The 20,159-nt window shown below is 40.2% G+C and overlaps 1 protein-coding gene across 7 annotated transcripts in view; it reads right to left on the bottom strand.

Moving 5' to 3' along the window:
* The window catches only part of LOC107377079 (sodium/potassium/calcium exchanger 2), a 68,785-nt gene that overhangs the window by 48,447 nt on the left and 179 nt on the right, over positions 1-20,159 (bottom strand). For 4 of the 7 annotated variants that reach the window (XM_015946492.3, XM_015946495.3, XM_015946493.3 and 1 more), the window contains exon 2: positions 17,170-18,243. In XM_015946492.3, coding sequence (XP_015801978.1) covers positions 17,170-18,072 — 903 coding nt within the window. In that variant the 5' untranslated portion in view covers positions 18,073-18,243. The remainder of the gene's footprint in view (positions 1-17,169; positions 18,244-20,159) is intronic. The other 3 variants (XM_070547922.1, XM_070547923.1, XM_070547924.1) reach the window with 1 other exon arrangement.

Genomic DNA, 20,159 nt, shown 5'->3' with positions numbered 1-20,159 from the left:
GATTTACTCCTAAAGTGATTTTTTTATTCAATGCTGGCAAAAATTAAAGCTGCAAACAAACAAACAAACAAAAAAGCACCCATTCAAAGCATTATCAACCGGAGGAAAACACTGTTGTTTTTGTGACGATCACACTCTTTGTGTAAATCAATCTTAAAATATAAATGTTGAAGGAAAATTGTTATCTGAATAAACATATGAATAGCTAATTAGTTAATTAGATATGGTGTATTCCTTTTGTAAGAGGCTGTCATTACTCACAAGCTAAAAAATAATTAGCTGGAACTCACTCCCGAGTTGGTATTCAAAAAGTTGGACAATCTGCTTTTTTTTCTATTCTTTCTCTTTCTGCAGGTCTAGAAGCAGACTCTTGTTCATTATTGTTTATTTTTGTGGAAACCCCCCCCCCCTCTCCCTCTCTCCCCACCTTTTGTCTTTTCCTTTCTCTTTCACCTCTGTCTCCGTGTCTGGTCGGAATTACAAAGCGTTCAAAAACAACGACAATAAAGTTTTAAGTATCAGGCGTGACATTAAAAGCAGACGCTTTGATGCTCCACCTGAGAGTAAATCTGTAAGGCTTGTTACCAGCATTCAGACATCAATTCTGTTTGCTTCACAGCCAGACAGGACACTGGGAAGGAAAAAAAAAAAAAAAAAAAACTAAAAAAAAAAAACTATAAAGGCTTCTATCTTAAATGATGGTGCGACGCGGCACATGGGCGTGGCGCGTCGTCCTCCGTTGTATGTTAGCACTCTCTGTCACCTCAGTTTGTAAAATATCTGTACAATGCTTTTATTGTGCCACATAAAAAGTTTCTAGGACACAATTTACACTATAAAAACACAGATTTTACAGTAAAACACCGGCAGGAGAGGTTGCTGAAAATCCACTTATGGCTAAAACTGTTTTAAAGTTACATTTTGGAAAACTACAGCAAAATGGTGAACTGGTGGTGGTCATTGGGGCAAATTGCATAAATTGTATTTACCACAAACTTTTCAGTTTATTGCTGCCCTTAATTACAGGCTTAATAAATAGAAATGTATTCAAGAGCGAGCAGACCTTCTCTTCCCACACTAAAAGCAAATGGCCATTATTATGATCAAATCAGCACATCCAGTTTCATCTCATTTTAAGAAACAAGTCCAAATTCATCAGTTTTTAATTTAAACACATTGTTGTAGACGATCAAAGCCTGTCAGGTTCTTTTGTATCAGACCTCTTTAAAATTTAGCCCAATTAAAGATGCATTTCTGCTGCTTTGCCTCCCACTGCGCAACAGCTGGACAAGACTCGATTTTACTGAATGTTATTCAAACGGGAATAAAAAGAGGATTTGTTGTAGCTATATATAGTTGCAGATTAAGAGCCTTTTTTTGCTGTGGGTAAATTTCCATCAGCAGGACCGTGTTGCACATTAGAATAAATTGAGTGTAAGAGGTCAGTGTCAACATAAAATATGTCCACCAGTGCAGCAGAATAAGCTATTAAACTAAAGTGATGATAATGTTCTTGTGAGGATATTTGGGAAGAGGAATCTCCCTTCCTGGATTTCACATTGCCAGTGGACATTTAATACAGACCGTAATATGATGATAGAGTCCTCCCAGGTCACCTTGGTGGGTCTGAGAGAAGATGGGGCTGCATCATTCATCTGTCAGTGTTTGATGTAATAAAAATGAAGCATCTTAGATGAAAAAAATTCAAGATTCAACAAAGCCAGGAGCCTTCCCTCACCGGCTCATTTGAGACTGATTGCAATCACTTTACTGTCTTTGCTCTTATTTAAAATTCTTCCAAGTCTGTGCGCAGCTGTTAGATCTCTACCACTCTTTTCGACAGGAGCAAACACCATTGCCCTGGATTTCACAAATTATGTGAACTCAGGGCTGATGTGATGTTCAGCTGCGACAGATTAACGAGGCTGATGATGAGGGGCAAAGATCCCAGTCGAGGTACAAGGCGAGCATGTGAGACCCTTGCAGGTCTTTTAACTGTTAAACTGGTGATGGGTTGTGATTGCCACTCCATGAGATAGGCATCTCAATGCCCTTCATGTGATGCTTTTACAGTGCAGTTACACCATCCTGATTCAACTCCACTTTTAAAAATAGCTTCGGATCAATAGGGAGCTCGGTTTCTCGCAAACCTTGAGGTTTCACCTTCAGGGTGCACTTTAGAAAAAACCCCACTCTTGTTTCACGTGTGCAAGAAGTGCTTTACCGGCTTAGGCCTGCATTATTAAATATAGAAATATTCATGGCGTCGCAACCTTAAACTACTACCATAGAGCCCTATTTTTCTTACTTTAAGTGATCCTGATCTGATTTGCATTTTACAGGTAAAACAGAAAATGTACCATTGATATTGGTACCAACAGTAACGGTAAAACAGTTCATTTAAATAAGGGAGACAGCTAATTGTTAAAGATCTGTGGCTAAAAATCTTCAGGTATCATTAGCTTCCTACTCTCCACTCTCATGTGTTTTCACTACAGGACCAAAACAGGTAAAAATGGTAAAAATTCACCTCAGAAAACAGCCCTGATTAGCAGGAATTATTTGCAAGGTTACCCTGACCCTCAGGGGAAGTGGGGAAGCCCTAAAGATTTCTGGCTGGTGGAGGACCAACAGCATTCCCAACAACAATCCAGAAACTTGCACCTGAAAGAACCAAAGCAACTATGATATATATTTATTTAAATAAAAGAGCTTCTACTGCCACCAGTTTTTTAATAATCTGGCTGTGGTCTCTTGTATGAATGAATGCTTTGTGAGTCATTTTCTGTGGGAAAACAAAACTAAAGACAGGATTTGCAGTCTTACTAATTAACATTCACAATATGTGAGAATCTTGTCTCCAATAAAGCTAACAGCAACACTGTTCACTCTTCTTTCCTGGGTTAAAAAAGCAACCTTGATGTATTCTCTCCACACAAAAAACATGAGCTTGATCATTTTTTATCCATGTTGTGGAGTAGCTAATGCTAACAGTTAGCATCTACTGCTCAGCTCTCTCCTGGCTGCAAAATCAACACAGCCTTCAGAAGTTGCAATTAAGCCAAGGTGGGCGAGCCATGAATGCAAATTTTCCCTGTGACATAGACGAGATGGACTTTTTCTGACCCAGGCGTTTCTTCACCGCTTGGTCTACTTTTAGTGGCTTAGTCAGGAAATAGGGGAAACAATTTTTACGTTCAGCATGCATACTCAACTCAGAGTGATTGGTCATATTTTAAAAAGAGCAAGTTTACTATTTCAGTGAACAAGCACATTAACCCTTTCTTGTCCATTCTAAAAAAAAAGCAATCCTCTTTACACTTTATGTCAGTCAAGACATTAGGAGATGTAATTTATTGCTAGGTACAAATTGTGCAATAATGATAATTGTATTAGTTTTTTTTACACTTTTTTTGCATCAACAAGACTAACATTGGATTCTAGACCAAGGCCTGGAGAACATTTCCACTTTACTATTATTATTCTTTATGATTTTTTCAGATTGACATAAATAATATTTAGAGTCCACACTCCACTAGACTTGGTGACGGTAACGCACCAAGTGGTTTGCCAACCATCACAAAACAGTTCAAAGATGGAGAAGAAGAAGGCCTACAGAATATACAAAGAAGAAAAGGTTCTGGTAGAGGAAGAGTATGAGAGAAAAAATGGACAGGGCATAAAGTGGAGCGCACTACTTCACTAGAATGCAAAAAATAACTGATTTTGTGCCCCCACCCCCTAGAAGAAAACTACTAAAAACCAAAACTTTGTGTGCCACCCATGCATTAACAAGTGCCCCAGCTGGGGCCCCCATTTCAAAAGCCTGGACACACCACTGGCTACAGTATACGTATTGGCCCAGAGATCTAGTACAGGTTCAGGGAAAGACTTTGGAAGTGTGATCTGATGAGGAGCAGTGAGGCTCAGTTTTGGATGAATGAAGGCAAAATTTTCAGATAAAATTTATTGATTTCTTTATTTATTTTCACTTTTGTCTATGCACTGCAGGTAGCACAATTTTTACATTTACACAGTTCAACTCGAAGCCAACAAATGAAGGTGCAGCAAACATTGCTTATGATTACATAAAACAGAAATAAACTCAAAAAATGTCGCAAAATTTACTTCCAGGGATTAAACTGAGCAGACTACATCTGCGCTCTGTGTTCTCTGCACAGCCCGAGCGGCGAGACAAAATGTCAATCCAAGAAGAGCAGTTGACCCAAAACAGAAAAGGGAAAAATGCCAGCGGAGGACAGCTTGAGTCCTAAGATGGTTCCTCCTCTGTTTACTGTTGACAGATGTTCAATCACAGAGAAATGATTTGGGACTCCGTGCCCACCTCTCCTCCATCCCACCAGGATGAACGGACCATGTGCTGGAATGTTTAGTCCAGGCAAATTGTGTAATTTGATAAAAACTTTGACAAATAGATAATAAAATAAATATCAAACAAAGTGCCACTCTAACAGCTAAACAACTGCTTACTCATTTTCCTGTAAAAAATCTCCAGGTATAATAAAATTAATTATAGTAGTGATATTACACTAAACATGATTTGTTCCCATTTTGAAAGCTAAATCTCTTGAGTTTAACTCTCAGAAGGAAGCTTTTTTTTACATCTAAATAGAATGACTTGCTTTCAAAGTTGCTTTGCTTTTCCTCAAAACTGCTCTTTTCATTGATATTTTTTATAACACTCTTAGAAATAACTTTTATTTTCCACGTGCTCATGCACATACGAAACCCTTTGCAACGACTCTGCCAAGTTGATGTTCCAGCCATTAGAATTACAGTGTGGGGCTGTGAAGTCACTGCCTTTAGAGGTTTGGATGTTTTAGTCCCACACTTAAACAATTTCACCCTTTTTTTACCTCTTATTTTTTAAATGTGATCAGTCACTCAAATTTTAATACGCAGGCTAAATGTGAAAACGGTCTTCAACCCCTATTTCCTGCATTAGCTTCTCATAAAAATAGACGGAGAAACACTGGAGTCAGAAAAGCCTGTGACACACATTGTCAAGTTAGCATTCATGGACTCACCCCTCTTGGCTCGTGACGGGGAAGGCTGTTGTTAGTTTAGCATCCAGGAAACAGCACAGAATGTCTCAGCTAGCAGAAGCTAATCATTAGCATTTGCAACTCCACCACACAGCAGAACTTCTCCGGGCTTTTGTTATTTGTGGAGATAAAACATCAGTGTTGCAGAGCAAACTGAGTCAGAGTTGCATTGCTGTTATCCAATCAGAGGCGAGATGTGCAAATATCAGGAAATAAGATTCCTGCTGTCTGAAGCTAACCACTCCTGTAGCATATACTTCTTAAAACAGTAGCATGGGACCTTTTTTCTGCAGAGATCGACTCATAAGGCAATAATTTACACTACAGACCACTGAAAATGGATTGAAAAAAATAGAGTGGACTTGGTCTTTAAGGCAGTGCTATGGTCACTGACTGTTGGACATTTAGCTCTGTTCTCTTTGACTTGTAGGGGTTTGTTTTAGAATAAATAAAATAAACAGGTGCAAAAACAAGAAAACCTTCATTAAAAACCTGAACATGAAAAGAAAAATACAACTTGATTATTCTATAAACCAACCACCACGAAACAACCTAACCCTATATCCCAATGAGTTTGAGACCAATCTAAAACACTCAAAATCAAAGTTAAAAAAATTAAGCACTTTATAAAAAGCACTATTTTATCAGTGTCATCTACTATTGAAAAAAAATAACACTTTGTTTAGAAAACTAATTTAATGAAATTGGTCTTACAGTTAAGGAACTTTGATTTGTGGATATAAAACTTTGACAAGAATAAAAGTAAAAATTGAGTTTTCTGGCATAATCTTTAAAAAATACATCAATCTTAAAGATCAACAAGATCATAAATAAAATAATTGGGTTTGCATAGACATGGCCTGATGGTGTAATCATTTTGCTTTCAAATTAAGAATATTTGTTATACATTTTTGGAACTGAGTTAATCAGTTGAACTCTTATGTAATCAAAATGATTTATGTCTGCAGGAGTGCTAAAAAGCCATTTGTTTTAGAGGAAAATACCCACTTCTTTATAGTGTGACCCTAAACCTTTAACAACACAGAGGAGCTTGATAAGCCAGCCAAGTCCGACCTACAGCTGAGTCATTATGATCCATGGCAACAAGGGATAAATAGCAGCAATCAGCACCTTCAAGATGGCGATTCGATTGAATTTGAACAAATGGAACACAAACTTCCCAGGGAAGGCAAAAGATGAAACTCTGAATAGAGGGCAAGTCTTGTTTTCTATCATTGTAATTACATTATCTATTTTTCTCCTATGATTTCTCTAACAGTCCAACAACAAGGGAGGGGATTAAAAAATTAGAAAAACCAATTACCTTTGTTAACAAAGAGCCACAGCTGGAACGGTTGATAAAACGTGGACTTGTCTTTGTCACGGGGAGATCAAAGTCCCAGGTATTTTCTGTTTAAATGTCTGCTTCTGTTGGCTGAACACACACTTTAAAATAATCTGTTTTATAACTTAATGTTTTCAGTCACATTTAAGGTTCTCTATATGCTGTATTTGCTGTTTTAACATTCAAAGAAACGTTTCCATCCATCCATCCATCAATCCATCCGTCTTCCTCCGCTTATCCGGGGTCAGGTCGCGGGGACAGTAGCCTGAGCAGAGAGGACCAGACTTCCCTCTCCCCAGCCACTTGGGCCAGCTCCTCCAGGGGGGGTCCTAAGGCATTCCCCGGCCAGAGACATAGTCCCTCCAGCGTGTCCTGGGTCTTCCTTTAGGTCTCCTCCCGACTGGAAAACCTCACCAAGGAGTCCGGGAGGCTTCCTAACCAGACGTTCGATGGCTGCTCTCGATGTGGAGGAGCTGCAGGTCTACTCCGAGCTCCTCCAGGATGACCGAGCTTCTCTCCCTATCTCTAAGTGAGAGCCCAGCCACCCTGCAGATAAATCTCATTTTGGCCGCTTGTATCGGAAATCTCATTCTTTCAGCCACCAAACAAAGCTCGTGACCATAGGTGAGGGATAGAACGTAGATCTGCTGGTGAAGAGAGAGCTTTGCCTTCTGGTTCAGCTCTCTTCACCACGACACACCGGTACAACTCCCGCATCACTGCAGACGCAGCACCAATCCACCTGTCGATCTCACGCTCCATTTTTCCCTCACTCATGAACAAAACCCTGAAATACTTAAACTCCTCCACTTGGGGCAGGACCTCATCCCTGACCTGGAGGAGGCATTCTACCCTTTTCTGACTCACAACCATGGTGTCAGATCTAATAATAACTTTCCAAGTATGTTATTGTCACTAGTTTTTAAATATAAAATACCCAAACCCGGTTCAGCGTCCAGGAAACAGCAGAGAACACCTCGGCTAGTAGAAGCTAACCGTTAGCATTAGCAGCTCCACCACACAGCAGAACTCCTCCAGGCTTGTGTTATTTGTGGAGATAAAACTTCAGCGTTGCAGAGCAAACAGTCAGTGGTAGAGTTGTGTTGCTGTTAGCCAATTAGTGGCAAGATGTCCAAAAATCAGGAAATATGACTCCAATTCCTGCCGTCTGAAGCTACTTTCTCCTCCGACTCACTTCTACATCCTCCAACAGGTGCACCAAAGCTTTTTCCCCACTGAGAAAAATAAGATTATTACACTGTGCATGTAGTGTTTAACACAGAACATAAAACTATGTAGAAATCACATTTTCATGATTTTGAAAGCATTAACCTCTTTTAAAAAGTATGTTTTCATTTTTTACTCATCCTTCGTCTCTTATTTTTCTGTTTTCTTTTTTTTTTTTTTTTTTTTTTTGCTTTTTGCTTTACTGTGGCCTGAATTAACCCTGAAATCTTCCTCTTTGGGACAATAAAGCATAGTCCTATCGTATTCCTATTCTATTCTATTCTATTCTATTCTATTCTACATGAGCAATCACTCAGACAAGAAAAATGGCAAGTTAAACTGATTATGAATATTTTGTTTAGAAAAACAGAAAGTCTAAAGAGTATCGGCCTTCACATATTGTGTGCATGTAAAAATTAAATAGTTTAGCTTCTCTGGGTACAACATTGAGCTAAAACGTGTCAAAACAAACTGATAGTAAATCCCTTTTTCTGTTGTATTGTTATTTAAAGCTACAATCTTGTTCTCTGATGAGTTATTTCAGGCTTGAGCTTGTACATTCGCTACGTTGTGCTTTCATGCAGCACACTGAAACATTATTGACTTCTGAAGTCCATATTTTTCCATTTAATTGAAGCCAAGGTCACCTCTACAACTCATAAAGGACTCACACCTCAGTGCGCTCACCACTTTCATTGAAATTCATTCTGCTACTCGAGGACAAGGACTCGTACTACGTCGTGGGAGTTTTGAAAGTTAAATCAGAATGGACTTACTATAAAAGTGTTACTATCTAGTTTAGAGGGGGGAAAATTGCAGTGATTAAATTAGTGTTTGAACTGAATTTAAAGGAAATTGGCTGACAACAGCATTTATCATCCATCCAATCTCCCAAAAGGCCAAATAAAACAGATGTAGTTTACAATTTGGCATGTCGTTGTGAGAGCCCATCTGGACTTTACTGAAAATTAGCCGGCCATCATTTTAAATGGCCGATAATCTCTTGAACATGACACCATGTTCTCCCGTCGTCTGCTGCGTGGTTTATTTGTGTACTTGGTTGAACCGGGGGAAAGGAGAAGCGTGGAACAGCTGATGCTTTGATGTGCTAGTAGATAGTAGGAGTAAAGCATCCTCCATGTGGACAACACTGTCCACAAACAGCCCACCACCTGACGAGAACCAGATCTGTAACCAATGTTTGAAGCACATCCTGATGGAAGATTTAGCCTCCGTGATGCTATTTATAGCTTGGTAATGCATCAGAGGTTGCAGCTTCTATCTCGACAGAATCAACATCTGCCTCCAAACACTCTGACTTATCTAACACTGATGAAAGAGGGCATCCCATAATGACAGAAAAATTAACTTGTTTTATTTTTTGGTCTGCAGGAACCATTTAATTGTTTTTTTTTTAATTATTATTTTCAGTGTTCAATTCTGAAAACGGCCCAGTAGAGTCGCAGTAGAGTCTAATCAAATTTAGACCAGATTATTCAGTCGGAGCCCAACACCTAAAGAGGCCATCATTGTTGTTACTGTTAAACAGACTTCTGGTGTGTCGATATGACAATGATACGTGGAAGGGGGCTTGTAGCTCCCCTGTCTTTCATAAAGCCATCAAACACAAAGTGCTGGTTAATCTGATCTGTCTGAACCAGCGTTTTCAAAAGCAGCCAGCCGGTCCATCAGACAAACAATGAGAGAGGCCAGAAGATAACACGATAAGCCTGGGTCAGCCTGAGAAAGGAGGGGGTTCGAAGGATGGTAGGCAGTGGGCGGCGTCCAGATGATTAAAGACTTTTCTTTCTGTTGTTAAAGCCAGTATCTCACTGGGATGTGATGTATGGCAACCTATTTTTGTATTTACTCACCGTGCCCAATATCAAGCATTACTTTCTGTTACTAGTTAGCAACTATACTGCACTAGCTAGACATTTGATCACACTAGTATAACGTTGCTGTGCTAGTTAAATAAAACTCCTGACTAGTGAGAATTCTTCACCATCCATGGGCACTTTTGTCCAACCAAATGCAGTTATTGCCCCACTAGTCAGCCAAGTGCCTCCCTTGTAGCCAAAAGCTCCAAAGAGCTGTTTGTTCATGCACTAGTGGACCACTAATCCAAATTATCTAGAAGACTATGTTAAACAAATTTACTAAAAAGCACAGCATACAATGCTGGTCCAGTAACCCATGCATGAATATCATCCCAGCACCAAAACAGCTCACAAAGTGGTGCAATGTTAATCTTACTAGTCATCTGGTGCAGCTAAAAATCGTGAATAGTTGACTAGCATGCCTGCATTGTCAACTAATTAAAGCTACAATAGCACATATAAAGAACACTGGTTGATGTTTTAGGCTGACTGGTTGATTTTTTGCTGCACTAATCAACCAGTAAGTTCACCTAAAGCAAGCTTTGGTTTACTGGTAAATATTTCTTCAGTCGTATTATTCCACAAATGCGTATTTCTGACTATTGCTAGTCAACTTGTTGGTATATTCTTTATTGAAAGACGTAAAGGTTTTTTAAGCTTACTAGTTAACTTGAACTACATTATTGTCTAGTTTGGTCTAGTTGTCCAGTAGGGCTTGCAAAATCATAGTTGGGGATTTCTGGGCTGCTTTGGTTGACTAAGGGCATTAGCTCCAACTAGTTAGACAAAACAAAATCTTTCTAGTAAGGGTTAATGCAGTATGGTCATGAACACAAAATGACTTTTGATGTTGGGGATGTTGAATAATACATGTAATATTTGCCATAGTCAGGCAACAGTGTAACCAATTTCACCACCAAGCACTGCTCCTCTCCTATTCTCATACCGATTTGTAAATTGGGCATCCTCTATTTTTCCCAGGGAAACGTCAACAAAGGAAGCCGGGATCAAGCAGTCAACTTTCTGAGTGACAGATGACCATTTTCCCCAGCTGATCCAAGGCTAAGGCTGACTTGATTGGAAATCCAAAATGTGAATTCAAGGAGAGGATTTTTTGTTTCAGGTTCAACTTCCAACTACAAAGAATACATTAGCATAAGTTATCAGTCATCCAGGACATGACCAATTTAAATGAAAACAACTGGACTTTTCTCATTATCTTGAAGACATTTTGCTTCTCATCCAAGAAGCTTCTTCAGATTTTTCTATTTGTTTTCATATAAAACTCTCAAGGCAAGAAGAGAGAAACCAGGGCAGGAGTAAAACGTACAGATTCAACATCATGTACACCCACAAACCTGGGGTTATGAAAGCAAATGTGTGTCTCTCCGTGTACATGAGGCTACAGAAGTAGCCTGCATTTTGTACTGTGACCTTGAGTGGGTTCTAGAGGCAGTGCAGTGAGGTACCAATGAATGTGTTAGTATTCATGTGGAGCAGAAGCAGCATCACGCATCAGCTGACCTCCTGTGACACCCAACGTACAAAGTGTACTGGGATCAGACCTTCGTCTGTGGCAACGAATGGCTTCTGTCCTATTACATCACCAACCAAACCACCAGTGTAAGGAGCTTAACTCAAGAAAAACGTGCAAGAATTAAGAGGTGGGGGTAAACATCTGCAGCTAACAGGGAAATGATGTGTGACACTGACTCGTGACCGGTGCTCTAAGTCAACAAATTACAACAAAATCTCAGTAAAAGATACATCTTCAGCTTCACAAAAGACAAAAAACAGTGTTTCAGCAGATGCTCAATGAAGTCTTGTACTCAGACATCATCACTAAAACAGCTATTGAGATGAAACTTGTATTTTTGTCAGCTGTGGTTTCCAGATTGAATTAAAAAAAGCATTGATTGACCTACAAAAGCTGTCTTTTCATTGTTTAATGAAGCCTTTTGGATCATGTAACTCAAATGATGTCATTCTGTGAGATCAACGAAGAACAACTTAATAAGTAAAGGTCTCTGTAATGAGGGTCAAAAACTAGCAACACTGAAAAATGATTAAAGGTCCATACAATTCCTCGAGGGAATTCATGTCTCTTACCACATTTCATGCCAGTTTGTTTCAAAGAGCTAGATGTCACAACCCCTACTTGCATTGATAGACTCATTTTGGAATAATCTCTCTGGGTTCTCAAGTGGGCGCCCTCCTTGCTCAACTGACACTGAGACTTTAAATTTAGATCATTTTGCAAAAATAATACTTATTTACATTTTGTTCAAATCTTCAAATTTAGCTGAGAGCAAGCGAGATCTGTGAGTTTTAAGACAAAAATGTAATATCTGATAGATGTTGTTTTCATCCCAATATCGATATATTGCATTTTCTGTGAATTGTCATCGCTCCAAAAGGAAGATAAAAAACTAACCCTAAATAATAAGGCATAGGTAATAGGGAGCCTTAGGGCCGTCATATACTTGCTGTTTAACCTCACGTTGGCGCGGTCTGAGTCCTTGTTCGCATACTGGCCTCTACACTGCCCTGCATGTAGTACTGTAGTGTTCCACTAGGGGATGCACTAGAGAACTCAGACTGGATAGAGATAGAGAAATGGCTGTAAATTTAGTGAGCATTAGATTTTATTTCCAGGACAACAGAAGGCTCATTAAAAACCAAAGCAAACAATCTGACCATGTGGTAAGTAAGAGAGGTTCTGTAGCGACGCATGCAATGTCTGATTTGTAGCCATTTTATGTAATAATATTTACAAGCTGATAAATGTTAAAAGTACATGACAGACATAGTCGAAACATCAGTCATTACTTTTCAGTTAAATTGAAGTATAACATGTGTGATTCAGGGCATGAGGCAAAGCAGATTAGACGATAGCTGTAACTCCATTTACTTGCTTTCATTTTTTTTCGTTCTTCCGGGGACCCATGAGCCGATTGGAAAGGGAGGAGGGCTCCCTAGCTTGGGTGGGCAGTTGCAGCTTTTATTTTCTTTATAGAGTGTCATTTCAATCCATTCAGTAATGCACAAAAGGGCACCAAATTGCAGGTCAATGTCTGCAAAACTGGCTGCATTATAATGATTTAGTGTTTTTTATTTTTTTAAGTTTGTGGCATCCTTATTGAATCTGGATAACTCCAAAAGATGGAGGGCAGGTAGACTTTTTTCTTGCCTTCAGTACAGGAATACTAGGTTTTTTAGCTAGCATGGAAAGCTTTTTATTTTTTAATTTTTTTGCTTTGAACTCAGAATTCAATATAAGACAGATTTAATTAGCAACTTTAGAGTAGTTTATGTTTATTTATTTGGCAGACGCTTTTATCCAAAGCGACTTACAATTTATAACCTATAGGGCGTGTAGTGATCTGTGGGGGAAACCGGAGTACCCGGAGGGAACCCACGCATGCACGGGGAGAACACGCAACTCCACGCAGAAAGGCTGCAGCCGAGTTTCGAACCTGCAACCTTCGTGCTGCGAGGCAACAGTGCTAACCACTGCGCCACCATGCAGCAGAGTAGTTGTGGATTCAAGCCCTTTGGACTCACTAGATTATAGCAAGGAAACAGAAACAAAGAAAGATTTGAACAATCAGCCTGTTGTTTTGGCAGTCGTTAGTAGCACACACTTTGTTTGCCACCTCCAGGTGACTGAGTAGCTATAGATTGCACTAAACTTCAAACCCATTACAGACACCATTATTAGCCTAACAGAAAGAGCGTGAAACAATCCATACTCTGTCACTTTAAATGCTGTGACGTCTTAAGTTCGCTAGAAGGTGAGAACTCTGCTATCTTTAGCTACTAGAAGTCAGTTTAAGACGTGTTATAAAGTCTAGTTGTGCTAACTGGGTTATTGCAGATTACTTTTGATGAGGCTGCTGATAAAACAACAGCAGGAATAGATCGCACAGCCACTGCAGGGAGCTGAGATCTGACAGGTCTGTTAGTCTTCTGTTGATAATGTTACACATCAGCCCGTGGGTAAGACAGAAAAACAACAAATCATGACACCTTCTGATCGAAAAGCAAGCCTCGCTCTCAGTTTAACTCTCTGTCTGCGAGCCAGAGCGTTGTTTTGTAGCAAATGGGAGAAACAAAGCTATCTATTTTTGTGCAAAAAGATGCAGAATAAACATGTTGCACATAAGAAACTGTGCTAAAGGAGGAGAGGAGAACCAGCAGTTATGTAATGAGATTAAAGGCAGCAGTCCGAGGGTACAAACCCAACTAATGACATCTAGTTGCAAAACATAACACTGCTCTGAATCTAATTTCTTATTTGGCATATACACATATTTAGCAATTATAAAATGGAGAGGGTGTGTGTTTGTATGTCACACAGCATGAAAGACATCTTATTTAAATCAATAGGAAACATTTAAAACCACCCTTTAACAATCAAAGACTCTGTACCAAGGGCATTTTTAGAAAGCAATCAGTGATAAAACAATCCACTTAGGGTACAATAAACTTACTCTGAATTGAAACTATGTAAAAGTAAATTGAGTGCAAAAACAAAAGAAAATTGATTTTTAACAATAGGTAGACTGAACAATTTATTAAAACAACTTTTGCAGGAAAATTTACAACCTTGTTTGTGCACACAAAGCCAATTAACAAACAGGCACATCTGTGGGCAGCAAAATGCTGTTCCTATAGACGTGTTTAAAAATAGACCGTGTCCACCTTCTACTAGTAATCAGGAAGAAGGCAACAAATGGGAAATTTGTTTATCGTGTATCTCATCTACGGGTGCTGCCCTGTTGTTGTTTTAACTATGGGCTGAACATTAAAGAGACAATGTGTAGTTTTTACCATTAATCTCTGAAAATATCCATCAAAATGTTGTTTAAAATGAATAAAATGATGTCCGGTTATTCAAAAATATTGGCGGCTTTGTAACATATAACCATAAATATCGGGTCACACCATTAAAAGTGACAGAGTATGGATTGTTTCACGCTCTTTCTGTTAGGCTTATAATGGTCTAGCGTCTTTGGGGGACGTCATATTAGACGCCGTGTTTCCTAGACGGCTCGGGATCCTGCACCTGTTGACGTCACACTAGATGATTGGCTGGACGTACAACTTACGGAGGTTACGGTGCCACGTTGAAAAACATTTATCCAGTAAGAAACACAAATTGAACTCATTAACTGCCAATGACGACAAAAGTCGTCATTTTAAATCAAACCGTTCACTGCTAATGACAACTAAGGCCAATGTGAGAACAAACATCCCAGCTCTAAAGCCGATTTTCATCCAGATACGTCACCCGTCACGTGATCAGGAAGCAGAAAATCCATGTGTTAGGAGATCGTTTTGGGCCACTGCTGTAAAAAAAAGTGAGGCGCGAACCGGAAAAGCTTCTGTCGCTCACAATTCAACAATGGATTAAGAAAGAATGGATAACGCTCGAAACGCGCAGATTCTTCCTAATGTGAGAAGCGGGTCTCCTCTTTGTTTTGGTTGTTTTGGTAGTTTTGGTAGTTTTGGCGTTGACGTCATCATATAGTGCAACATTCTGTGACTCTTAAAAAACTGTGAAAATGGTGAAAAATGCTGGCAGCGAAGGGCTTTTCTGATCAGGAGACGGCTGTCAGTGAATGAGTTAATAACAAAACTGCAAAACAACAGCCATTGTTGGTCCAAACGTCTTCTGTTGTCCGTGACTTCAAATGTTTTTCTTTTTGGGACTCTGGTAGTTTGGTGTAAAAACACACCAAGAGCTTTTAGTTCAAACAATGGAAAAAGAACAGTATAGTTGGGTTTGAGAGCTATTGTTGAATTAAGCTACTTTCACCTTATTTCTTTTAAATAGCATTTTCGCTGTTTTATCTGAATAATTTTTGTATTTGCTTGACATTATTACTTTAATTTTGACACTTCCTCGTGTTCTTTTCTTTGTTGCAGCGACACTAACATAATGAAAAAGTGCATAAATGTTAAAGTGTTGCATTTATGGACCCAAACAAAACAGATATTGATTGTTCTAGTCTCTGAAAATTGGCCTTGGAATTGGCTACTGAAAAGCCTGTGAGTAGTCCTGCTCATCCTCATGTTCAGCTACCTGTCTTACTCCACGTCTCTGGACTTCACACACACACACACACACACACACACACACACACGCACACACGCACACACGCACACACGCACACACACACACACACACACACACCAACTACTATCTATTAAGGCTCAAAATAACACTCGTGTCTTAAAATACCACGTCCCTGAAGTGTCAAAACTTGATTAAAATGAGTGTTTAGATGATTATCCTCTAATGATATTTGCAGTTCTATTAACCCTTGAAACAAGGACAACAATGAAAGAAGTTTCATTAAAAACCTATTATTAGTTTAATGTGGTTTACTTTTTACTAGAGTGTGCTTTTGTTTTTAACGTAGAAGAAACATTCTGCCAAATTCTGCTTGCATAAGCCAGGTGACGGGACATAGTCAGGTATGATTAACAAATTATTTTCTGTTTAAAAATCTATTTTTAAGCACAAAATCCATTGGAGTCCAAGGTCACCTGAGTCTTCTCTGGCACCCGGTTGGTGTTTGTCCACATGAGCCCAGAACACAATAACGCAGCGTAAACACCATCAAGGTTAAAGCAGCAGGACTTTGGTTTAAAGGCAGCTCAGCATATGGTCCTATTGGCTTCCCTCTGAGCTTTTTCCACACATTGTGTAACCCGCTGTTTAAAAAAAAAACTTTATGTACCTAAAATAAATCCCTACTTAATGACAGCCCTAAAATGCTACTTCCTAAAAATTTCATTTCCATCTCTTGTCACAAAGAAAACCAAATCCGCCTGGATAATCTCTACACTAGTGTCGAATTGCACTGCAGAGGTTTCTGCCCTGCAGTGTCATTGAGGGCTTCAGTGTCAGGAAAACCAACGCGTTTATTGCCACTATTTCCTCCAACAAAGGATTTCTTTCTTTCTTTGCACTAAAGAGGTCACGAATCGTAGCTGTAGAGGTGCTAGAAACAATGCAAGGAGATACGACCCGATCCCCCCACTGTATGTGGTTGGCCTCATTGAGTGTTTAATGAAGCATTTATGAGGAAAATCTTTAACCAAGAAGAAAAAAATAAAGATAAAAATAGCATCTGAGATTTACCAAAGGATTTGTTTCTCAGACAGGGACATAATTTGAGCAGCTTAACCCAGAATTACACATTTGACTGTGTTTTATTAATCCCACAGTGGAGGACTGTATGCCAGCACCGCACAGCAGTGAAGAGTGAATCATTAATGTGAAATGGTCAGTTTGACTGTTGACAGCACACCGCACTCGAACACCCACTGACTTTCTGTGATTTTAAGAGTAATGAGGGTGAGATAGAAGCCAGCACAGCGTATGTGTGGCAGCTGCTGTTACAGACTGAGAGGTGATGGTTTTATTTTTTTACAGTCAACGATAGATAGGATGTCAATAAGTATGGGTGTCTTTCAGAAGATTGCCTCTGCATAACAGTTTTAATTAGGTCTTATAGAAAATGTGTCAAGATGAAATGTTTAATGGAAATGTTTGTGTCCAAACCATACTCGGCCATACTCGACATCAAAGATGCCAAAATACTCAAACTTCCCACAAGAAACTTTATGCTCGGCTCACCTTGGGCTGCACCTCCACTTCCACGACTTGGTTCTTGTGCATGCAACCTTTGACGAAGCCCTCGACTTTGCTGTTGCACTTCATGAAGATCACGTAGGCGGCGTAGGCTGTGAGCAGCATGATGCTTTCCCAAAACGAGATGGTGTTATCCAGGAAGAAGATGATGAGCATGATCAGATCCAGGATGTAGAAGGACACGTCGCGGAACAGTGGCCACCACGTCAGGTTGAGGATCTCCTTGGAGAAGATGGCGCACATTCCGATGACGAAGAGGATGTTGAAGACGGCCGAGCCCACTATGGTCCCGATGCCCACGTTGCTGTGTGAGATGAAGACGCCGATGATGGAGGTGAAGAGCTCTGGAGCCGAACCACCTGCTGCCATGAAGGTGGCACCTGCCACATCATCAGAAATGGAGAACTTCTCCGTGATCACTGTCAGCGCTGGGACGAAGAACTCATCACACACAATGGCTAAGGCAATGAACATGTAGATCATGCCAAACATGTGGAGGACCACGGCTCCTTGGCGCCTTTCGGCCAGGCTAAAAAGGTCTGGTGGGTAATCCCCCTGTGTCTCGTTGCCATCTGCTGTAGATTTCATGGCTATGGGCATGTCAGCTGACACATTTGGGTCTTGCTGGTGCTGGGTGAAGAGAAGGGTCCTATGAGGGGCCGATTGGTGAAGGGTCTCCTCGGGGAGCTCTGACTCTCTGGGACCATATGAACTTATGGCCAAGGCACTGATGGAGACAACACTTAAGGCCACCAGGCTAACAACCAACCCTAGGATCCGCACTGGCCTTAGCTTTTTCCGCGGACACTTCCGACCCAGCTGCTTCCTGGTCGGACCTAGCAGAAGTCTTCGCTCTGGATAGTCCATGTTGAGTTGATTTGAACCCATAACTGAGAAGCACTTGGTGTCCTCACTCTCAGCAGGTAGTAGGGCAGAGTGAGGGAGCAGGATCTATCGGAGACAACACATCGCCTTCTACCCAGGTTCAAACGAGTTGAGAAGGTTTCAGGTGCTGTCCAGGATCTGGTTCGCCAAATGATGTCATCATATCAGCCTCAGCTAAATCACATTGAAATAATGAAAAAACAAAGTACCATTTAATCAGGCAAGAAATATGGTCCAGAACAGGCAATCAAGCAATAAAACAAGCTATAACATTTCTGGAAAAGGAATGGGTGTGAAAGCAGCTCCTTAACCCTTTAGGACAAGCTGCTACATGAATGTGAGAACTGTATAAGGTCAAAGGAAAGGTTTTAGCTGTTGATAATAGCTTGTTAGGTAACCATGGTAAACAGAAGAGGCTATTTAAGGACACCTTGAAAAGCACGTACCACTGGCTTTTATTCTATTACAAACTTAATGAGAAGCAGAGTTTAGTGAAATCAGCACTGTGCATAATCGATCAGACGTATCAACTTTGGGAGACAGAACAGTTTTGGCAATCATACTTGCTGATATTTATGATTCTACAATGCTCTGTCTGTGAGTTATGACAAGGTAAATATGCTCTTCACTTCCAGTTTGGAAAGAAAAAGTCAAACTGGTGATTAAATGGAAACCAATGGGACATTGACTTCCTTCTGGCGGGGTATTTGAGAGGTAAGTCCTATGAAATAGACAGGGGGGGAGGGGGGGATACCTATACGTATAATTTGTTTATATATTGACGAAGTTGTAGGTGAAGAAGGAGTTACTTTGCAAATGATCTGAATGTTTCGGCCTAGAATCTGTGGAAAAATCTCAAATTCTTAGAACTAAACTATGATTGTTTCACGACCATAAATAATATCATAACGCCATATGTCTGTCCTATCCTGTCTCCTGGTGGTGGTCAGGACCCCCGTGGTGCCTGTGCATGGACGCCTCACCTCCGTCAGTGCACCCCTGGACAGCTGTGGCTATAGCTCATCATCTCCACCAGAAAGTGAAAGCATGTGAGGTTGTGTGTGAATGACTGGTTGTAAAGAACCTTGGGGGGTTGTAGAACCTAATGCTGGTCATTCACCATTATTTAAATGTTGCTCTGTGGTAAAACATACGAGTCACGGTACCATCAGTAACTGAAACAAATGTTTAGATTTGTAAGTTCATGGACGTAATTTTTGGGGGGACAGGGGGGACATGCCCCCCCCACACGTTTTCCAAAGTCAAGTTTGGACCCCTGCGCTTTTAACCATCCAAAAACAATCTTACGCTATATTAAATTGACACTGGTTGAGCTCTAGGACCAAGCAGAAAACAACCGTTTGTGTTGAAGCCTGTTTCCCATTAGAGCATACTGTAAAGGTACCCCCCCCCCACCCCGTACCCCCCCATTTCTAAAGTGAAAATTACGTCCATGTAAGTTGCTTATTTTTGAAAAGTTGCGACTGAGTTTTATTACTGAAAGTGATTAAATGATACCTCAACATTTAAGTACCATAAAAAATTGAAATAGCAAAATCTGTAAATCTTGAGTTGGTGTCTTCAGTAAATCTGCAAAGTTAAAAGAAGACAGAAGAGAATGAAATCCAATCTGTTCTAGATACAAAGACACGACCGACTGTACACACTTTCAAATCACCTCATTTTGTTCTGCCACACTAAACTCTAAAGTGTTGAGAAGTAAGGCATTGACCTGCTTGCAAATTAAAAATTAATCTGCTTTGCCACAAAATGGTCTCAGTGGTCAACCATTAGCTCTCCTCTTCAGAAATTAACTGAAATCCATCTTTACAAGTTCAGGTCCATCCCTGCAAACAGGGGAAAGAAAAAAGCGTGATTTACAATCATCTGACTAATTTATGGTCACATCTAAAAGACGATTTGTAATAACTGTCTCTGGTAGATCGTCCTGTCCTGTTTGACTTCAGGTGATTATGGAGGAGACAACTCTTCTCTCCCCCATCCTTCCCTCCCAGTCTGCCCTTCAGAATCGCCCTTTCGGAGCTAACATCCTCCTCCGAACAACAACAGACCCAACTCAGTCGGAGAGG

This window comes from Nothobranchius furzeri, chromosome 2 (genome assembly GCF_043380555.1).
Source record: "Nothobranchius furzeri strain GRZ-AD chromosome 2, NfurGRZ-RIMD1, whole genome shotgun sequence".
Taxonomy (NCBI): Eukaryota; Metazoa; Chordata; class Actinopteri; order Cyprinodontiformes; family Nothobranchiidae; genus Nothobranchius; species Nothobranchius furzeri.
This window is presented reverse-complemented; position numbering and strand designations above follow the sequence as displayed.